At 43.3% G+C, this 19773-nt stretch overlaps 1 protein-coding gene and 1 non-coding gene across 2 annotated transcripts in view; one reads left to right on the forward strand and one right to left on the reverse strand.

Moving 5' to 3' along the window:
• The first annotated feature begins 5677 nt into the window (after nt 1-5677).
• LOC114013268 (U6 spliceosomal RNA) lies at nt 5678-5783 on the forward strand. The gene has a single exon (XR_003556161.1). It is a non-coding gene; the product is annotated as a U6 spliceosomal RNA (small nuclear RNA).
• Nucleotides 5784-11286: 5503 nt separating this feature from the next.
• Nucleotides 11287-19773, reverse strand: part of LOC106112740 (chloride channel protein C-like) — an 81073-nt gene continuing 72586 nt past the window's right edge. The window contains 4 exon segments of the mRNA XM_055800196.1: nt 11287-11317; nt 11397-11605; nt 13707-13802; nt 14768-14882. Of these exon segments, the coding sequence (XP_055656171.1) occupies nt 11287-11317; nt 11397-11605; nt 13707-13802; nt 14768-14882 (451 nt within the window).

Genomic DNA, 19773 nt, shown 5'->3' on the forward strand with positions numbered 1-19773 from the left:
ACATTTCCAAGTCTATGGTATATTCTGCTGCACAGGTATGCTCACTTATGACTACTATCACCTTGAATGCCACATGCATGCCCACGCTGACAAAAAAAAATTCTCTGCGATCTCAGCTCTCAGCTCATCTGCCATTACAGTTGCTTCCAATACTGTCTTGGGAATCCTCTTTTCATAGTTTTATGATTTTAAGACATAACCTTGTAAAGCATAATGCATCCTGTCAAAACAAACACCACAAAGTCTCTTAGAATGGGACGCTAATGGATAGAAGATGCCTAGAAGAACTGCACAGATCCACAGCGATCCAGCGAACTCAATGCTCCCATCTAATCTACTTGAGCTCTGTAGGAGGATGACATCCAGCACACTCCTGGGGGTTATTTAAAAGCCCAGTGAGAGACTGAAAACACGTAGCTGAGAAGGATCCAGTCCAAAACCAGGAAAGTCAAACAAGGATAAAGGCATTCAGAACCTCTTCTATCCAGGACATTGGTTAAAAAATGTGATAACCAAAGTTGTTCCCATTTGACAGCTGTTTGGTAGCCTACACAAAAAGAAAGAGTGGTTTCACTGCAGTTGGTAAACAGATGTTTACATTATAGATGGAACTACATGGCAAGTTCAGCAGGGAAGCCAAGCAGTTTTACTAGGCTAACCCACCAGCAGTAACAGAAGGCGGCATCCAAGTCTGACGCTGCTCGCCGCCACTTGCTGTTCATGGGGTCAGTCCAGGTTGCAGCCAAGAAGCCACGCAGGAAGTGCTTATAATTCCGCTATCTGCTCCGTTTGCAAATACAGAAGTCCAGACAATACAGCATTTCACACAGATGCTAAATTAGCATTTGTAAGCATTTTTAAGTAACACAAACCTCTCTTCAAAAAAACCCGAACAACTACATGTGAAAATGGCTTATATTCCTTTAGCCCCTAAACAACTTCATACTGTGAACTGACTTTGAAATATGAATAATCCCAAAATCTCAGTGGCCTTGGCCTCCTTGAGAGTCAGTCTTGAAGTGTGGAGAAACCGCTCTTGATGTTTTCCCTGATGAATGCACGCAGCCAGCGTGCAGTTACAGCATGGGGCTGTGTTCTTCACATGGTTCTGTTCCCCAAACCCATGCATGCAGTCAATGCATCCGTTCTTTTAGGGAGAATATTCAATGAGGGAAAACTGAAACACGCAAGGTTCAAAAGGGCAATTGCTACCGAAATTCAGCATCCAAACTACTTGCTCTGATCCATTTGAGGGCTGCTTGCTGTTTGTCTTAAAGATCACTTGAGAGCCCCTCTGACGAACAGTGCACTCGGTTTCAGTCTCTGGCACCTACCCCTGTCACCATGAGGTGACCCCTGTGCTGGCAGCTCCGTGCTCCCTGCAGAGGCCTGACGGGTCGCGGTCAGTGCCAGGGTCCCCAGGGCCTGAACTTAGTGACCGTGCCAGGCCCCACCGGGGCCGCTCCCAACCCCGCCCGGGGCCCCGGGCCCATTTCCCCACAGCGCGGGGCCGTTAGCCCCTGCCACGGCCCCCGCCCCGCCGCGGCACGGCCCCACCGCCAGCCTGTGCGGCCAGTGGCCCAGCCGGTCCCCGGCCTGGCCACCGCGGGGCTGTGCCTGGCCCCGGCCCCCCGGCCCGGCCGCTGGCCCAGACCCGCTCCGGAGGAGCGAGACCTGACAAGCCGCCTCCTCCGGAAAACGCCACGAGGCAGCGCAGCCCCCCGCGCTGTTCTCGGGGGCGGAAAGGCGGCACCGCCAGCGCCAGGCTCGGCACAGGCGGCGGGGATCGCGCTCCCCGGGCGGCCGCGCAGGGACCGGAGGTGCCGCCGCGGCCCCGCCGAGCCGCCGCCGCGCCGCCGCCCGGCCGCCGCGCCCGCCGCCGCCGCCTCCAAGCCGTTGGGCAGGGCGGCATCTAGCGGCCGCTGCCGGCGCCGCCGCTCCCGCAGGCGGGGGGCCCGCCCGGCGCCGCCGCGGGCGGCCAGGCGGCAGGTCCGAGCCGCGGCGGGGGACGGGGCCGAGGCGCCGGGCGGCGGGCGGCGCGGCGGGCGGGCTGCCGGGGCGGGGGAGCTGGTGGCGCCTTGCCGCCCCGCCGGCGGCCTTGCTCGGTGGTCTCCCGCCTGGCGCGGGCCGTGCCGCCGCCCCGGGCGCGCTGTGCCGCCGCTCGGGTCGCGATGCAGCGCGGAGCGTAACCGTGGCCTGTTAATGGCGGGCGGCAGTGTGGGGAGGCGGCGCTGCCCAAGGTGCCTTTCCGAGCCCGCTGCCAGCCTGCCCCCTCGCTCCCCGTAGCCTCCTCATAAGCCCCCCTGCAGCCGCCAAATAACGCTGTAACCCCCTGACAGGTACCGCCACCGGTAAACCGAGCAAATGTTACAGAGAACAACGTGCACGTAGCAGGGAGTTACAGCTACACAGCAGCCACGCGCAAGAGACTCCTGGGTCAAGAAAGCCACGTGGCTTGGCCAAGAGCAGGACTGGTGGCGCCGGGATGGAAAGCCAGGCCAGAAAGGAGACACGCACCTCCGCACATCCTGCGGAGACGGGTGGTTGCAAAACACACGCAACCAGGCTGGAGACCAGGCCAGATGCAAGATCTGAAATCCATGCTCTCGAGAAGAAACAGCACGTAACGCTTAACAACATCAAATGGTCACGGCCCAAGTTTGAAATCTCCTCTGAAGGAACAGCATCTCTACTAATCCAGTTCCCACTATGAGCACACCAGGGCAGCGGTTCAAGGATGACTGGGAGGGAATGCTGCCATTTCCTGACTCACCAGCCCCGCTTCCTGTAGCCCGGCCTTTCAAGTCTCCGGCCCGGCCCGTTACCAGCTCCTGAAGTGAACCCTCTTATCGTGTGAAGTGCAATGAAGTCACAGGCCCCCCCAGACTATGTCTATACATACTCTCCCTCCTCCATGTTTTTGTCTGGAAATTTGTTGCTCATACTGTTCATGTGAACATTTTTCTCACCCAGATCCAAGTAAAATTATTCATAAAATGAATCAGGTTTGCCAGTAACTACATGGATTGTGAGAGCTGGTTAAGTTATTTTGTACCTGTGGATGCTCTGATGCTGTTGAAAGGCTTCCTATTAGGTTTTATTCATAAAAAGCTGAAAACTCACTTGACAGTGCTCCTCCTGTCAAAAATACAAGTAGAATGAACGCAGAAGTATTTAGTAAAAAAAACCCCTCCCGTTAACAACAGTAGGTATGAGACAGAGATGCTACTCCCAAATGATAAAAAAAAAATTCCTCTCTGTATCAGCGATATAGTGCATGCTTTATCTGCCGCCTCCAAAAAAAATGGAAGAGCAGGCCTAAACAACAGCATATACTGAGACATTTCACAGCGAGAGGTCACAATTTTTTGGGTACAATTTTAACCAGCTAACTATGTCTGGTTTAGTCTGTTCAGGCAAACCTAATTAACATCAAACAGCGTTTTTGCAAAGTGCTAGCTTTGCTAGCTCTAATCTTAAAATATATAAATCACTAGGGAAAACTGCATGTAGCCCCTGATCTGCTGTGTTTATTTCTGCAGAGATCTTTCACGCAGCTTTACCCAAGTTCACTCAAGTGTGCAAAACTCTAATGAAATAGGTGAAATTCACTTTGGTGGCATCTCACCCGTGGGGCTGTCAGCTTGCCTTGGGTAGCCTTAAGGAGGTTATATTCTGAGCCCACTTGAGCTGGACCTGCAAAGTAATTAGAAAGCGAATGGGCAGGGAAGGCAGCCATTCTGAGCACACCCGCAGTACCAGGCAATGGAAATTCAGAGCCCTCTGTTTTAAAAGGAAAAACAGGAGTGCTGGAAGCCTGGCACAAGTCTGGAAAATTACTTTGACACAAGGAAAAGCAAGGAGATCAAAACTGATTCATTCTCTATGCCAATATCCAGGCTCTGAAGCAAAGCAAGTGAATTTTCCTGAATTACTGCAAACAAAAGATTTCTCATGAAAAGCAATGAGGAAGAGGCAATCAGTAGCAAGGATGAAGATATAATGCCCAATAAGCTATAAAAGAAAGTAAAGAAAGCAGAAATCTGGGGACAAAATAACAGTGAAATTCAGCGTGGAAAAATGCTGGTAGTACAACTGCATTGCAACTTAGATAACTAATAGGAAATAAAAAGATGCTGCATGACAGAGAAACAGCAAATGGTCAAAATTTCAAAAAGAAAGTGACCACAAATGAACATGAACTGATGGGGCATTAAGGTGTCTGGCCTGCAATATCCAAATGTAGTTTTAGGTCCCTGGCCCGTGCACGTGTCTTAACAATAGCCTAACTCCATGGCCATAGGAAACCTTAATTGGGCACCAAGCCTACACAATAATTTGGTCTTGCAGGAAGGACATACAGGCACAGAGGCCAAAAGGGCCCCACAGAGCCTTTTGACCTGGCCTCCATCTAGCTTGCTTTCCAGGGAAAGTGCCTTACTGTGTGCAGATGCAGCCATAGGTCTGCTTCCTCTTGAGGTACTCGCTAAACTCTTCTTGTGGCTCTCATTGCTGAGGTCACCCCACTGCAGATCTCCCTCATGGTGCTTGCAGCCTGATTTTCCATCCCACACACTGGAAGGACCCCATTTTCAATATTTACTGTGGATCTCTTCTTTATTTTCTTTGGTCTTCCATCTCCGTTGCCACCAACATGCAAACAATTTAAGGAGAATTCTTTCTGGCTGAAGGAAGCAACGTAACAAAGTAGGAGTAATAGATACAAAATGAGCATCTGTGGGTGAGAAGGGCTTCATGTTGGGTAGATGCAAAAACAACAGCAGCAAACAAATACAGAATCAATTAACTCATACCAGAGAAATTCCCGAGGACTATATGGGAAACAAGATGCAGAGGTACAAAGCTCAGCCTGTCCCGAGAAAGCCAGAGAAGCTGTTGACAAGTAAGTTTATCATTGTGTCCCGCCAACCTCCTATTACAGCATCCAGCAACCATCAGCCCACCCAAGTCCTACTGTCAAAAGAGCTGTATGTTCTCGCTGACAAATGTAGAGAGTTGTGGAAAAATGTGTCCAAACCCCAAAGCCTCACACACAGCACCTTACGATTTTTGACTGTTATAAAACCACCCTGAGTAATTTCCAAAATCAGGGCCAGACCCTAATGAATAATTTTTCAAAACAATATTGTGGATGTTTCTGTTAACAAGTTGAGTGTATAATTTTAATTTCTTCATTTGGAGTGACCCTGTCCTAATATGCATTATGTTCCGTTCAAAAGGCAGCAGAGAACAATGCGGCTGCACTCAGTCAGGGGGCATCGTCTGGAAGGAGAAGGAAGTTGTGCTTTTCCAAGAGCAATTGAGCAACTTTTCAGGGAAAAAGTTTCTGGAGCACAGAGCAAGTCAGAGAGAATGGAGAAATGCACAGAGAGGAGGAGCCTGGAGCACAGAGACAGCAGAGCTCTGAGACAGGCGGAGGAGACATACAACCAAGGGCCCAAGCTGATGTAAATACTTCTCCCAGGATGCTGAGAGAGGATTGTGAAGACTTCCTTACAGTGCATGAAGCCACTGAAATTTGTGGCTGAGAAAAAGACCAGAACATAAGGGTAATGAGAGAGAAGGCAGAAATGGGTTAAAAGCCTTTAATTTCCATTGTCTCAAAGTTTCTTCTTTTTAGAAAATTCATAGTTCTAGCTTATCTTCTAATGAAATCATGTTCTCTTTGGCAGCCTATATACTAAAATTCGAATGATACAGAGAAGATTAGCATGGCACCAGTACAAGCTGGTTTGGGGTGATGGGAAAGCTCCACAGTACAGGAAAAATATTGACACACCGGAGCCAGTCCAGCAGCAGGCCACCAGACTGGCCAGGGGGCTGGAGCACGGGCATATGAGGAGAGGCTTAGAGAGATGAGCCCATCAGCTTGGAGAAGAGGAGGCTTAAAGGAGACATGACTGCTGAAACTACCTGGCCTCAGGGTACAAAGAAGACAGAGCCAGACTCTGCTTGTAGGTGCACAATGATAGGCAATGGACAAAAGTTGGAGCACGGAAAATCCTAATTGAATATAAGAAAAATCTTTTACCATGAAGCTGGAACAGAAGATGTGGGCTTTCTATCTTTGGAGGTGTCAAGGGCTTGACTGGGCATGGCCCTGAGCTACCTGATCTAGTCAGACCTCTTCTGAGCAGAGGGTTGGACTAGATGACCTCCAGAGGACCCTTCCAACCTAAATTCTTCTGTGACTCTGTAAAACTCACCTTATAAGTTCAAAGAGCTGATGTTTTTAGATGTTCTTCACCTTAAAGACAAGGTGCAAGACAGATCTCTGACAGAGATCCAATCAAACCAGGCCGATTAAAGAAATGTCGTGGAGTTTTTGTGATTAACGTTTATGTTTTGTACTGTTGCTGGCATTTCAGATAAATATCACTCCTTTTTATTTGTATGTCCTGCAAGACTCTGCTATCTTGGGCACTTGATTCACCAAGCTACTTTAAATCCCTTCTGTCTGTTTGACCTCTGTGCCCTGCTCTCAACCCATAACTCGCATCAACACTAATCCCTGTCCTATTGTTTACCCCCTGAGGACTGGAAAAGTTTCTACAGGTAGTGGTCTGTATGATTGTAGGGTAGTAAAGCTCAAGATATACATAGCTTATTTCCCCTTTTTTTTCCTAAAAGGAAATGTACATCCTCATCCAGTGCTTAACCTGTCTTCTAAACTACAAATGATAGTTACAAAACAACGAGGTTCCTTACCTGCATATGTGTGCACACACCCACATAGATGTTCGCATCTGTTTGTATACACACATACCAGACATATCAAGTCTTGTGCATTTATTGTTTTCCATCTCATGCTTTCACAGAAACCCATACTTTCTGCATTTGCAATGCAGTGACTCAGCAGTGGTCCTATCCTTTGCTGTGCTGACCAGCTGTACCCAGTGTATCTCAGGAAGGCTTTCAGGCTGCATTCACATCGAGAGCACTCATACAGGACTACAGTGCCTCCTGCACAGGTGCAGTCCTCACAGCCCTCCCTGCTGCACAGGTGGCTTTGCTCTGTATACCGGGGACAGCCCTGTCACACTAGAAACACTTCCTTCTTGTACATCAAAGCCGACAAAAATGTGAGTCACACAACTTGCCATGCCTTCCCTTAATGCTAGCTTTTGGGTCTACTTTACAAGTAAGAGATTAGTATTGAGAAGAAAAGAAGTCAGGAGTCTGAAGTTCTCCTTTGGCTTTGCCACAGACTCACTTTCTGATCCTCAGGAGGTACTTCACATGCATATTTCAGCTCCTCCGTATATAAGAGGGGTGATTATAGCAACATCACAGCAGAAGCCCTGGGACTTAAGTCTACAGAGCTCTTTGCAAATATAAACTGCACAAAAATACAAACTCTTGTCTGTAACCCCTTCAAAATAAAATATGCAGAAACTGGTACTTCCTCACAGTTTCTCTGCTGGCACGGAGTAAGAAGTGGCCACAGTGGCAGAATGCTGACTCTTTGTACACAGTCTATGATCTCAGACAAGCAAGATTTGCCAGTTTAATGAGATACCGCAAGTTAGTCAACCATTTCATTGCTTTGGCCCCTAAGAAGTGTGCTAGGCATTGATTACAATCACATAGTGTAAGTTATTCTGGTTTGTTCAGTACCTCAAGCAAGCAGCAGTAACTCCCCATGTGTTTGAACTCTGATGCTGGCATTCCCACGCCGTACCGTGTTAGACATTCAGACAACTGTGCTGATCACATATTTCCTCTTACTTTAATAGGCCTTTCAGGATTGAACAAGCGTTCCCTTGTATACTACTATGGTTCCCATCACTTGATGGTCACACTTAATTAACCACTAGTTTAGCAGAGAGCTGGTTACACTTCATTTCATTAAGTGATTTCACGATCACCAGAGGTACACTGACAGCTCTGTTAGCTGAAGCTATGTGGAAAGGGGCAGCAGAGACAACACCGACATTTTGCAGCACTTCCTCATCAGTGATTTTCCAGGCGCTACTCTTGCAGAGTACAGCTGGTTACATTTTCATTCCCCTTTAGCTTTTTGGCTCAAGGCTATCTCAGGCTTGAGGTAAGATAGACTATATCCTATTACTAGTACCTTCAGCAGTGTTGGTCCCTGCATCTTTAAAGTCATCATTTTTATATAGACAGTAAGAATTTCTTCATCTGTCCTCCCTCCTTTAGGCTTTTCTGTTCATGGTCAGCAAATAAATGTGTACAATTACAGGACAATGTCCCATTTAAAAATGCAAGGAATAATTAACTGGAAAACAAGAAAATGTTAAAAGGTTCTACAGCGTGATAAACCAGGCAGTTTAAAAACACTAGGCAATTAACTCTAAAGTATGTCAGTATCACATGACAGGAAAAACACCTCCAATGTTACATACATTAACATAAGCATGTAGACATTACAGGATACCTGTAAAACCATGCATTAAAGCTGCATACCACAAAAGCCTTCTCACAATAGTTTATGCTCATATGTAATGCACAGATGGTTTTACGTTTCTAATGTGAAAGCATTTTTTCTAATTGAATGGGGGGAATTTTGCATGGCTGTACTTCAAACCTAGATCTAAAGTTCAGTCTGTCTGTGTTTTAAGCCATATTTCAGTTTAAGAGAGAAAGAAGTGTTAGAACAACAGAATCATAAAGGAGGGTGAGATGAAAGAGGTACAGATGCATAGTATAAACCAAAAATAATGCCAATTACTTGAATTTTGTTGTGAAGTCCTTTATCTCTGTCACAGAGATTTGTGTTTAGAAATTGTGAAAATTCATAAACAAACTGTATTTCATATAAAAATAGCACCTTTTCTGTAACTATCTATTTTTTAGTTCAAATCATATGAGGAAATAGCAGAACATATACCATTCACTATAAGCAGACAAGAAGAAAACCCAAAGTACCTTGTGCCAAACAGTCAAATGATATGACTACTTGTTACTGCCGTTCCTTAGAGTCTTGTTCTATATAAGAATCATGAGAACTGCGTATTTTCCTACCAATTCCTACAAATTTCATGTTTTCACTTTCATATATATATTACACTATGAGGGTTTGTGATGAGATGGAATTGTCCCTGGAGTCCAGAATATAAGGGAGCCACTTGTTTCAGGAAGTCCTGGGAGGAATTCTGATTTGTGTGTATTCAAAACACAAAAAAAACTCATCTAGCAATGGAACTAGTTAATAATGTATGGAAAAATGCAACATGCTGTCCCCCACCCAGCTCACAACACAGTTAAGAGAAGTTCCATGTAAATTTTGTGAACTTTTCTTCAGAAATTACACTTGTTACTGATGGCGGGGGAATTCCATCCCACACTGCTTTTTGCAACTGGCCTGCACAAAATATTATTATAGAGTAGTTTATATTCCTATAATATCTTTCACACATGTTCTTTTCACAGTAACTATGGTGGATCTGTATCACTGTTCCAACTGTAAAGGAAGAGCAAACAGTATGCCAAGCATTTAAGTGACCAGTTCAAAGTTGGGTAATGAGTTACAGATATCCTGGCTGTCCGCAGCCCTCATACTCTGCAAAGTACACCCCAGCTACAGTTTGTACTGAGTCATTTAGCCACAGATACTATAAGCAAAAACAAATTAGATTACTCAGGTCTTAGAAGGGTGATACTTTGTGTACTCAGTAAATAAAGGAAAAGGAAATCAGCAATGGGCTTTGAACCAAAAATGCAAATTCATGGCAAGGTTATTCAGATTTGATTATCAAGAGGAGAAGAAGAGATTCTCACATCCTTAAGGGGAAATCACTAGGGGGTTTTAGATTAGATCTCTTGTTCTGCTAGCACACAAACCCTAATTCCTTCAACTTTGCATTTTTCAGGTAGGTGAGGCATAGATCAATAGTGACAATGACCTTACTAGTGTACCAGTGAACAAAAGATTACTAATTTAACAGGAGCTAAATAAACATCCACCTTCATTTCTCTTGGATGGGTGATTTGCAAAGCATTTCTCACCCCACATATGACATTTTAACTGACCATTTAAAGCGCCCTTCTCACATACCTTTACAAGTTTCTGGGCTGCCACCTCTTTGAGTTGACTGGACACTTAAGTTTTTAAGTGCTGTGCGTTCTCTGTGGTGCTACAAAAGCAAGATTATTGATAATAAGGACAGGATCCAGCAGGGAAAACAGGAGAAAATCCAGCAAATCTTTGATCCGTAGGAGACTCAAAGCTGCATGATTCAAATACCAGAAATTCACTTTCAGGAATTTTGTCAAGTTTTTTATAACCAGTAAGTTGTTACTAGTTTTCCTTGGTATTTATTCTAACAACATTAATAGTGGTGGATTCCTTCATACATGTTTGATTTTAATATCCCAATCTGTGGGAATCCCTCTGGTATTTAACAGAACAAAATTAAACATCAATTAGGAAGTCACAGAAGGAAATCTAAAAGTGTCTTTATCCAAAAAATTGTTCACATCAATTTATTAACAAACAACACTTTCCAAGTTTTCAAACATTGTATGACTCAAAAATCATGAAGAATTAATTAATTTGCACTCAGTTTGTAAATATGCTGCTATATACACAAAAACTACTCCCACAATTTATCATGTTGCTTCCCCATTATTAAAATTTGCCCCATACCTCACTGCACATGAACATAACTAAAAATGTTATCATGCCAGATGGAAGGAGAGAAAGAGAGCCTATTCCAGGAGCTGCAGAAATTGAAAGAAATGTAGGCAACAGAAAACCATGTTAAGTTTCTCTTGCTGAGAAATGTGATGGGAATTTGGAAGGTGCCCCACAGTCAATACCTTTCTGTCATGCACAATTCCCCCTTTCAACTTCTAATGCATGTAGGCCAATCAGAAAGGCCAAGCCCTTGTTCCTTTTGGTTGCCCACCTCTCTCAAGGCAGTATTTCCTCTCAGTTAATCATACATATTCCAACATAAAAACACTGATATGGAAACATTCTCCTTTTTAACAGGCAGATACTCAGAGGCTGAAGATTTAGTCTTCACTGAAACACTTTGCCAACGTAACCACTGCCAATGGTCATGATATTTTTTCATTGGGAGGCATAGACGGTGTGACAAAAGCATTCTTGACATCCATCCCTTCACATCCAATTTTATGTACATCTTCCCTAAACACACGAACTCTTATTTTGTCTCACAAGCATTTAAATTAATGGATTTCACAATCATCAAACAGCTGAAGAGACATAGCTCTGGGCTCCATTCCTACATGTCTAGATACAACAGCTTTTAAGCATCTCTTCTCCAGAAGGGATCAAGTGGAAAAGCTCTGATTTTTTTTTCCCAAGGAAGAACATGGCCTCAAAAAGAAGTGGCAAAGCCTAAGAACGTATCCATGGCCATGAATTCAGGGGCTGTTCACCTGCATCAGGGCTCTGTGGTGCCAGCTGGAGCCTGAGCTTCTCCTTTAGTGGGAAAGGCAGCAGGTCCTTCCTAGTGATCACCCCAACCACTCAGTTCTGTGGGTCAACAACAGTAAGGTGGCGCAGCCTCAGGGTGTGGAAGATGATGTAGGTGTGTTGCAGTGAGAAATGAGCTTGGACTGACATTGCAGATTTGTTTATGTACGGGTCCTGTGAGGCAAAGAGAGAAGACATAGGGAGAACACAAAAGCATGAGTGCACCCCTGCCACAGGGGTGGGAAGGAGAGGCAGAGGAAGGAGGCTGGGGAGAGGGGTAGCAGAGCTGAGGAACAGGAGCCAATAAGAACATTAATTCTTCTCTCCCTGTTCCCCATCCCCAATTATACCTAAAACACCAGGAAATACCATAGTAAAAAGACACTTTCTTTTTTTGGTAAACCATCAGGTTCACTCTAAATAAACTATTATGACTGGAATGTACCCAAATCTCACAGGCTAGAAAAGCTAAGTTGAGCTCCATTGATATGGTCTGAGTTTTTACTTGGAAATAGTCAGTGACCTTAATATTTATTAAGTCTTAAGTTTTTTTATAGCTGCTATCTCATTACACAACCATTTATGACATCCTGTAATATTTTGCAGTCAATGCTTATAAAAGTCAATTCACATAGACTGCAGGAAAGAGGACAAAGAAAACAATCATATGGCTCTAAGAAGAAGGTCTTCAAGTACTAAACTGGTCACTGAAAACTATGAGGGCTATAACTGTTTCTTGATAGGAACAGAGCTAAAGACCGCTTTATTGTTAACCAAGCTGGTCTTTATAGCTTATATAGGTATTCACTAGGTTTTTACTTTTCATTTAATTCTACAGCATCCTTCTTATGACTTGGCCTGTTCTGCCAGAGAAGGTGTATTATGCTTCCCAGGTGTATGCTTCCCCAGACAGCAGGAAAATGAAACAAAGACATGATAAAATAATATAAATCAATGCACAGATAGAGGGACACGTCTCTTCTCCCTCTTTCATTTACAGGACTGACAAGACATTCAAAGAGGAAAAAAATTAAAGGCAAAATGGTTTCTTCTTTCTATACCACACATCATTTTGCTGTGGAACTCACTGCCACAGGAAATCATTATGCCCAAAGACTTCACAGTGGTTATTTCTGTGGATATCAGAAACAGAGCTTTCACGAGTGATAATAACAAGTTGTAGGAAGGGATACTAAAGTTTGTGCTTCAGGAATCACATCAGGCACTAAAAGGTTAGGTATCAATGTGAAACCTAATTGAGTGCAATAGGTTTCCCATAACAAGTAACTTGTGTGGCCCAATGGTGCAGGCACTGGACTGAGTCTCGGCTGAGCTGGCTTCTACTGCCATGTATAACCTCATCTTGAGCTTTGAAAAGCCATGCACCCTCTCTCCACCTCAGTTTCCCCATCTGTTAAAAGGAAACTCTTAAACCAAACTAGATAATGGATATTAGGATTGTTGTGAGGTTTATAACTTTTCTCTCCTTCTAGCTATTCTCAAAGCAAGGGATTCAGACTAGATGAATCTAAAACTCAGTCTCATCTTCGTTACACCTAAGTAAACAGAAGCAGATTTTATATCTTCTTAAATAAAATCCATCTGAATTAGGCTCTCTGGCCTGGATTTCCTAGGGTCCTCCCCGCCTCAGTTTCAATGCTGCAGACTGGAAGTCACCAAGGCAGAAACTACATTTGTTTATAACAGGTTTATTTTAGGCTTTATTCAGTATACCAAACGCATTATTGCTTTTGGACCCAGTATTTTAGTATAGTATTTAGGAAATAAATGTGGCAATGTCATAGCAGGGATTAAAAAAAAAATAAAAGGGGAAAGAAATATAGCTTTATTTATAAGTTGATGTATAGGCACTGTACCGTAATGGAGCCTAAAACCTCAAAAGTATTGCGTTGTATTTGCTTTATAGGACTACAAGAGCCAAATAATGACATTTAAATGATCTATTCCATTAACATTGTATCATTTTGTCAATCTGGAATGTATTTTAATCAAAAGCCCCCTTGAAATGGTCTCTTTTGTTGTATTTTCTTTTTGGCTCATTTTATCAACATCTGTTATGTTTATACAATATGAATTAAAACTTCGGAATGCTGTTTGTACTCAGCTACTTTTGTTGAGAATGTAACGTCCCAGGATTGGCAGTGTTTATGTAAATCAGTGCGGCTGACACAGCCATCATAAACAAATGAGAAAATATAACAAACACATTGTTCATGGAGGAAATGTTTGTTTTTAGAGCTGGCTTCAGTCTTACCAGATTGATGAAGAGTTGCTGATACCGGGGATCTGTAGCGTAGCGATTCAGCAGCATGGTTAGGTGCGACAGATTGGGCAGCTTCTTCACTGTTATCTGGAATAGGCAAGAATCCATTTCTCTTTCTTTCTGTGCTGCACATTAGAACCCAAGGTTCAAAAGCTTCCCAGTCTGACTCTTAAGAAAAAGTTTTCTAGCAGAGCTACACTGGCAAAGCTTGTCCAAACTTTACAAATTCTTTTGCCAATAAGGCTTAAATAAGCAATTTAAAATAAAACACTTTACCTAGTGTAACTGTATCTCTATTAAGACAACGTAAATTCTGTTGACTTAGGGGTGAGGTTTTTCACACTGTGAAAATTCACACACTAAGTGGTAATTACATGATAGCATAGTGCAGAAAAATGCAACAAAACTGGTATCAGCCATCAGCTGAGCTTCAGCCCTCTTCCAAAGGAGAAGCTATTTGTATCCTGGCACCTCATCCTATACATAATTGCCCCGCTCCTTCTCAACATTGTTTTGCCAGCCAGATTCCCATTTGCAAACCAAGCTTCAATAATATATGATGACTTTCCAGCTGTGCCTGTATAAATTGCTCAAAACTATGTTACCAGTCTTGTCTTGGTAATAAACTATTTTCTTCTACCACGCTTAATGTTTACTATTCCTAAAAATCCTTTAGTCATTTATCAAAGGGAAGAATGCTACATGCTTTTCAAGTTTGAAAGCTTTTATAAACACTCATCATTCAGAGAGGTGCTATCCCATACAGAATTAAATATTATAATAATTCTGCTACCCATAGAGAAGTTGAGAGAGAGAAGATTGGACCAGCTTATCTGAGCAAGGAAATTCTTTGCCAGCAGTCTTCCACAACATCCAGACTCCAAGTGGCATTATAGTTTATGACAGCTGTCCCTGGAAGGTCTCTGGCCATCCTTTAATTTAAATTGCACCTGAATACTTCTTTATCTCAACCACATACATTACATCATTTCATCCTTCATGGAGAACTCATCCTAAATCACCCAGTATACATGCTGATTAAAGGAAAGAACTGAAAGAAAAGAGGTTAGCTTCTCATAGCAGAGAGGATGAGAGGAGGAGAAAGACTCATCATTTGTCTCTGGTTCAGAGATGCGCTCATTCTCCAAAAGCATGCACAGTTCTAACCTAAGGTTAGAGAAGAGGACTACATTCATTATAAGGGGCAAATTTTAAAAAGCAAGCACACATTGCTTTAGCAGCAGCTATATGATGGTACCTTAAGTACTGTGTGCAGTTTTGGGCACCTCAATATAAGGACATCAGATTATTAAAGTGTATCCACAGAAAGGCAATCAAGATGGTGAAAGGCCTTGAGGGCAAGACTTACAAGAAGCCGCTGTTTGTTCAGCTTGAAGAGAAGACTGAGGGGTGACCTCATCGCAGCCTACACCTTCCTCAGGGGGAGCAGGTGCTGATCTCTCTCTGGTGATCAGCGATAGAAATGAAGATACATCAGGGGAAGTTTGGATTGGATATTAGGAAAAGGTTCTTCACTGAGAGGGTGGTCACTCACTGGAACAGGCTCCCCAGGGAAGCTCAAGGCACCAAGCCTGTCAGAGTTCAAGGAGCATCTGGATGATGCTCTTAGTCATATGGTTTAGTTTTAGTCAATCATGTGAGGAACAAGGAGTTGGACTCATGATATATATATAGGTCCCCTCCAACTTGAGATAGTCTATGATTCTAGAGTATGATGGCCTGACCATATATTTCACTTTCCCAAATTTCCATCAGCAATAGCAGCATCACACAAGGTATTTTCTGGTTTACGTTTGGCTAATTAGATTAAAGGACATCGTCTATCCTACATGTTCTTCTTGACCTCGATCAATCTGCTTGGCAGGACCAGCTCATACACTGTCTAGTTTGCACCCAGCAAGACAATACCAATAATAAACAAATACGATTATCTGAATATAAGTAGACAGACTGTTGTCCTTCCCACATCCTTCTTAAGTAACACCTACATTAAAACACAATATCTGCAAAAAAATCATGTCATATTTTAAATCATCGGTGAAACCTTCTCTCACAGTACTGCACTCCAGAGTTCATTAAGACATTTAATATTCTTGCTGATTTAGTCATGTGAAAATGGATATCTTTATCAATAATTATATCATTTCAAACCTTTCTTTAGCATTCTTCCCTTCTGCACTACACATATAAGGCCTTGACAAAAAATATATTTAAAATTATCACTTATATCTTAGCATCTTTATATCATTTATATTCCTTGCTACACACACACACACTCTACCCACACCGTCCACTTCCAGCCTTTTAACTTATGTTTAGATAACAAACACCTTGGGGACCACCACAAAGCTTTTTGTTTTGCAACGTATGTAACATCACGTTAGCCCTGGTCTGATTACAACGAGGAGCTACTACAGTAGTACTAAGAAGTGCAACACACTGCTAAATTATGTGCTTGAGGGACCCAGAGGAAAGGAGACACACAATCTTCATTAGGGCCCCCGAGAAATACAAATGAGGTACAAAGTGGCTTTTGTGACCGGAACACCAAGCATAAGCTGGGAATTTTTCAAATAAATATTTCTGTATCCAAAAATACTGCTTTGTTCAAACCAAAATTTGTTATAGGAATTCATTAGTTTTAACACAATGTCTCCTGGGAAAGAACGGTCTGCTGCAAGGTGGGATTAGCACTCCACAGCAGAGGACTTGCACTAAGACAACGTGCCTGCCAGATCCAAAAGCTGGTGGTTAGTACCCTCCCTAGAGGCAGGATATGGAAGAACTAGGTTCAGGTCCTTTCTCCATGGTCTCCTTCATAACAAGCACATTAGTGGCTATGTATGGCAGTCTTAATTTCTCCTGTTGGAGGGGTTCCATGCTGAATAAACAGGGATCTGTACAACCAGCCCCCCCCCCCCGTTCCCACTGGCTGCTCTGACCAGCAGGCTGTTTGCTGTTCTATTATTTTCTTTCCAAACAGTCTTCCCTTCACTATTCAATACTTCTTTGTCCTGCATTTGATGAAGCTGGATCAAAACTGTAAAGAACACAAAGAAAACAGCAAACTTACTATGAGATACTATTGAGCTCTCACACATGAAGAGGTGACATTAAACTAGTTTCCGCTGTATTAAAATTAACTGCCGTTTCGCTTGTTTTGGGTCTTTTATGTAGTCTACCTTTTGTCCAACATAAAAACAAAATACTCTGGGAGCATCTACCTCCGCATTTTAGTTCAGATCTGGAACACACACTTGAATGAAACTATCCTATTACCTCCATCTCCCATAGGCTGGTTAGAATTGTGAAGCAGTCACCTTTCTCCTGAGACAGCCAGCTGTTTCACTCTGTAGAGCCAGTCTTGAAATCTGCATTTTGTTAACGTAGACATTGGTCTCTCATCTAAGGTTCTCAATGGGATTTATAAATAAGCATGCCTGTGGCTGGGATATAGGTACCATCCTTTTACAGGTGAAGACCTGAATGTGAATACAACTTGTGGAAAGACATCAGTTCTGAAGCAAATCAGTGGCACAGCCAGGAATACTAGGAGTCTGTCACCTGCTCCCACCTTTAAAGCACATCCCATTCACAGGACAAACAAGGAATTCACTATCCTTCATAACTACAGAAACTTTATTTGTCTGAATTTAATAACTGGCCAGCTTTGGCTTTCATAAAATCTGTTTCAGATGACAAAGGAAAGTGCAACACTGCAGCAGAGCTAACTGCTGAGAAAACTGCACTGAGGAAATACTTTGCCCTGGGCTCACATCTCTCCTCCTGGGAAAGTCACTGGCATGCCCTAAGCCTCTTGCCATGCGCATGCCAGCATATGGACATGTTGCATAGACAATTAATGGACTTGGGTTTGAGGACAATGATGAGAACACACTAAAAAGAAGAGTATAGGCATGCTCCAACAGGCAAGATCTACTCCCTTCAGGCTACGTTTGGAGGAGCAAATGGAGAAAAACACAATATACTCATAACGTATTCACTACAGTAGAGGACATAGAGAAGAAATCAATGCAGTCATGCCCTATGAATTACCTTTGGTGCATGACACACTTTGTTCTGCAGGGCTCTGTAAAGATTCACATTTTATGGTCTTTCACAAACAGGTCTGTAATCGTTCTTAGTGAGATATAAATACACAGATCTAAATTCTCCTCCAAGACCATCACATACACCTCCAAGAAGTCACTTACAAGGATGATCACTGGGCCAGGAATACTCTCAAGACTTTAATCCTAACATGTATATATAGATGTCAAGTGCGAAAGTTATGATCCACCCTGATCCTTTCCCAGACTCTGTAAGCTGAGGTCCAAAACACTGTTCAGGTCTGTCCGTAGTCCAGACCGCCATTTTCCACTTGAACATCATGGGCTGGAATTAAAAAAACAGCAACATTCACCATGAGCTGAAAGAGCAGAAACATTTGCTTATCACCAGTGGTTTGTTGGCTGGTTTTGGCAGCTTGCAATTTGCTCGGCACCGCTCTTAACTAAACCCAGCAAGGAGTCACTTAACAGGGCCTTGGGAAGTGTGAGAGAAATTTGGCTAGTCAAAAAAAAAAAGCACACACAAACACAATGAAGGAAACTGCTGGAACATTTCTGATAAGAATCCAAGCCTATTAAAAAGTGCCATATTCAGGAGAAAAATGAACATACATTATTTCACTCAGACTTCCAGAAGTCATGCTTCAGAGGTATAACAACATCACTCTTTGATGTTACATACAACATCCTTCCTATCACATCATCAAGCCTTAAAAAGCAGACCAAACATGTTTCTTGCACTATTTTGTGAGGTTTAACAGGAAGTGCTAGGATTTAGACTTGGAGTCTGCAATTGTTCATTTACTCTTTATTTATTTAAGAAGGAAGAAAACCCTGGAGTAGGGAATCTCATTTCAAAGATACTCTGGCAAAGCATCGCAGTAGTTTCATATGCTCTATCTGTTATAAAGCATGCATCATGAAGATACACCTAATTAAGATAACACATTATTATCCCAATATCCACATGTCAGATTTGGCATAGAAGTCAGGAATGAAAAGTATCTGACAGCTGATTGTGTCACTCTTCTTGTCAAGATGGCCAATTATCTGAGGAAACTACAAATTCTAAATATTGGGGGAGTGACATAAAAGGAACTGCAGCTCCAAAGTAGCTGCAAATGAACAGAAGGAAGATTAAAAGGTGATGTCACTGGCAAAAGCATTCAGGGCAGAACTCTCCCAAAGTGAATGGATAAAATACACAGTGGGGCGGGGAGAGGAGGGAGGATTAGAGAACCTGAAGCATCATTTTTAGCTTGCTTCAGAAAGTTTTAGGGTTATTTCTCCTGCATTAATCCACCAAAGGTACCTGCATGGTTTTTATTCTTGAGCTGATTATTCACTGGTTTATTTTTGAGCAAAGGGGCAGGAGGCCTGCATGGATGAGCAAGGAGCTTCTGGCAAAAACAGAAGCAGCAAGTTTGTGTGGATGTGGGAAAAAGGACAGGCCACTTGGGAGGAATACAGGGATGTCAGAACATGCAGGGAAGCAATTAGGAAGGGTAAGGCCTGTTTGGAACTAAATCTGGTGGAGGAGGTCAGGGACAACAAGAAGGGCTTCATCAAGTACATCAGCAGGAAAAGGATGGCTAGGGAAAGTGTGGGCTGACTGCTAAATGAGGTGGGTGCCCTTGTGACAAAGGATACAGAGAAGGTGGAGTTACTGAATGCCTTCTTTGCCTCAGTCTTTACTGCCAAGGCCAGCCCTCCAGTTTCCCTGACCCTGGAGACAAGAGAGGAAGTCTGGAGAAAGAAAGACTATCACTTGATCAAGGAGGATCACATTAGAGATCACTTAAGCAAACCTGACGCACACCAATCCGTGAGCCTTAATGGAATGCACCTCCAAGTGCTGAGTACCAGCTGAGGGAGCTGGCAGATGTTACTGCCAAGCCACTCTCCATCAACTTTGAAAGGTCATGGAGAACAGGAGAGGTGCCTGAGAAATGGAGGAAAGCCAATAT

This window comes from Falco peregrinus, chromosome 3 (assembly GCF_023634155.1).
Source record: "Falco peregrinus isolate bFalPer1 chromosome 3, bFalPer1.pri, whole genome shotgun sequence".
NCBI classification, from domain to species: domain Eukaryota; kingdom Metazoa; phylum Chordata; class Aves; order Falconiformes; family Falconidae; genus Falco; species Falco peregrinus.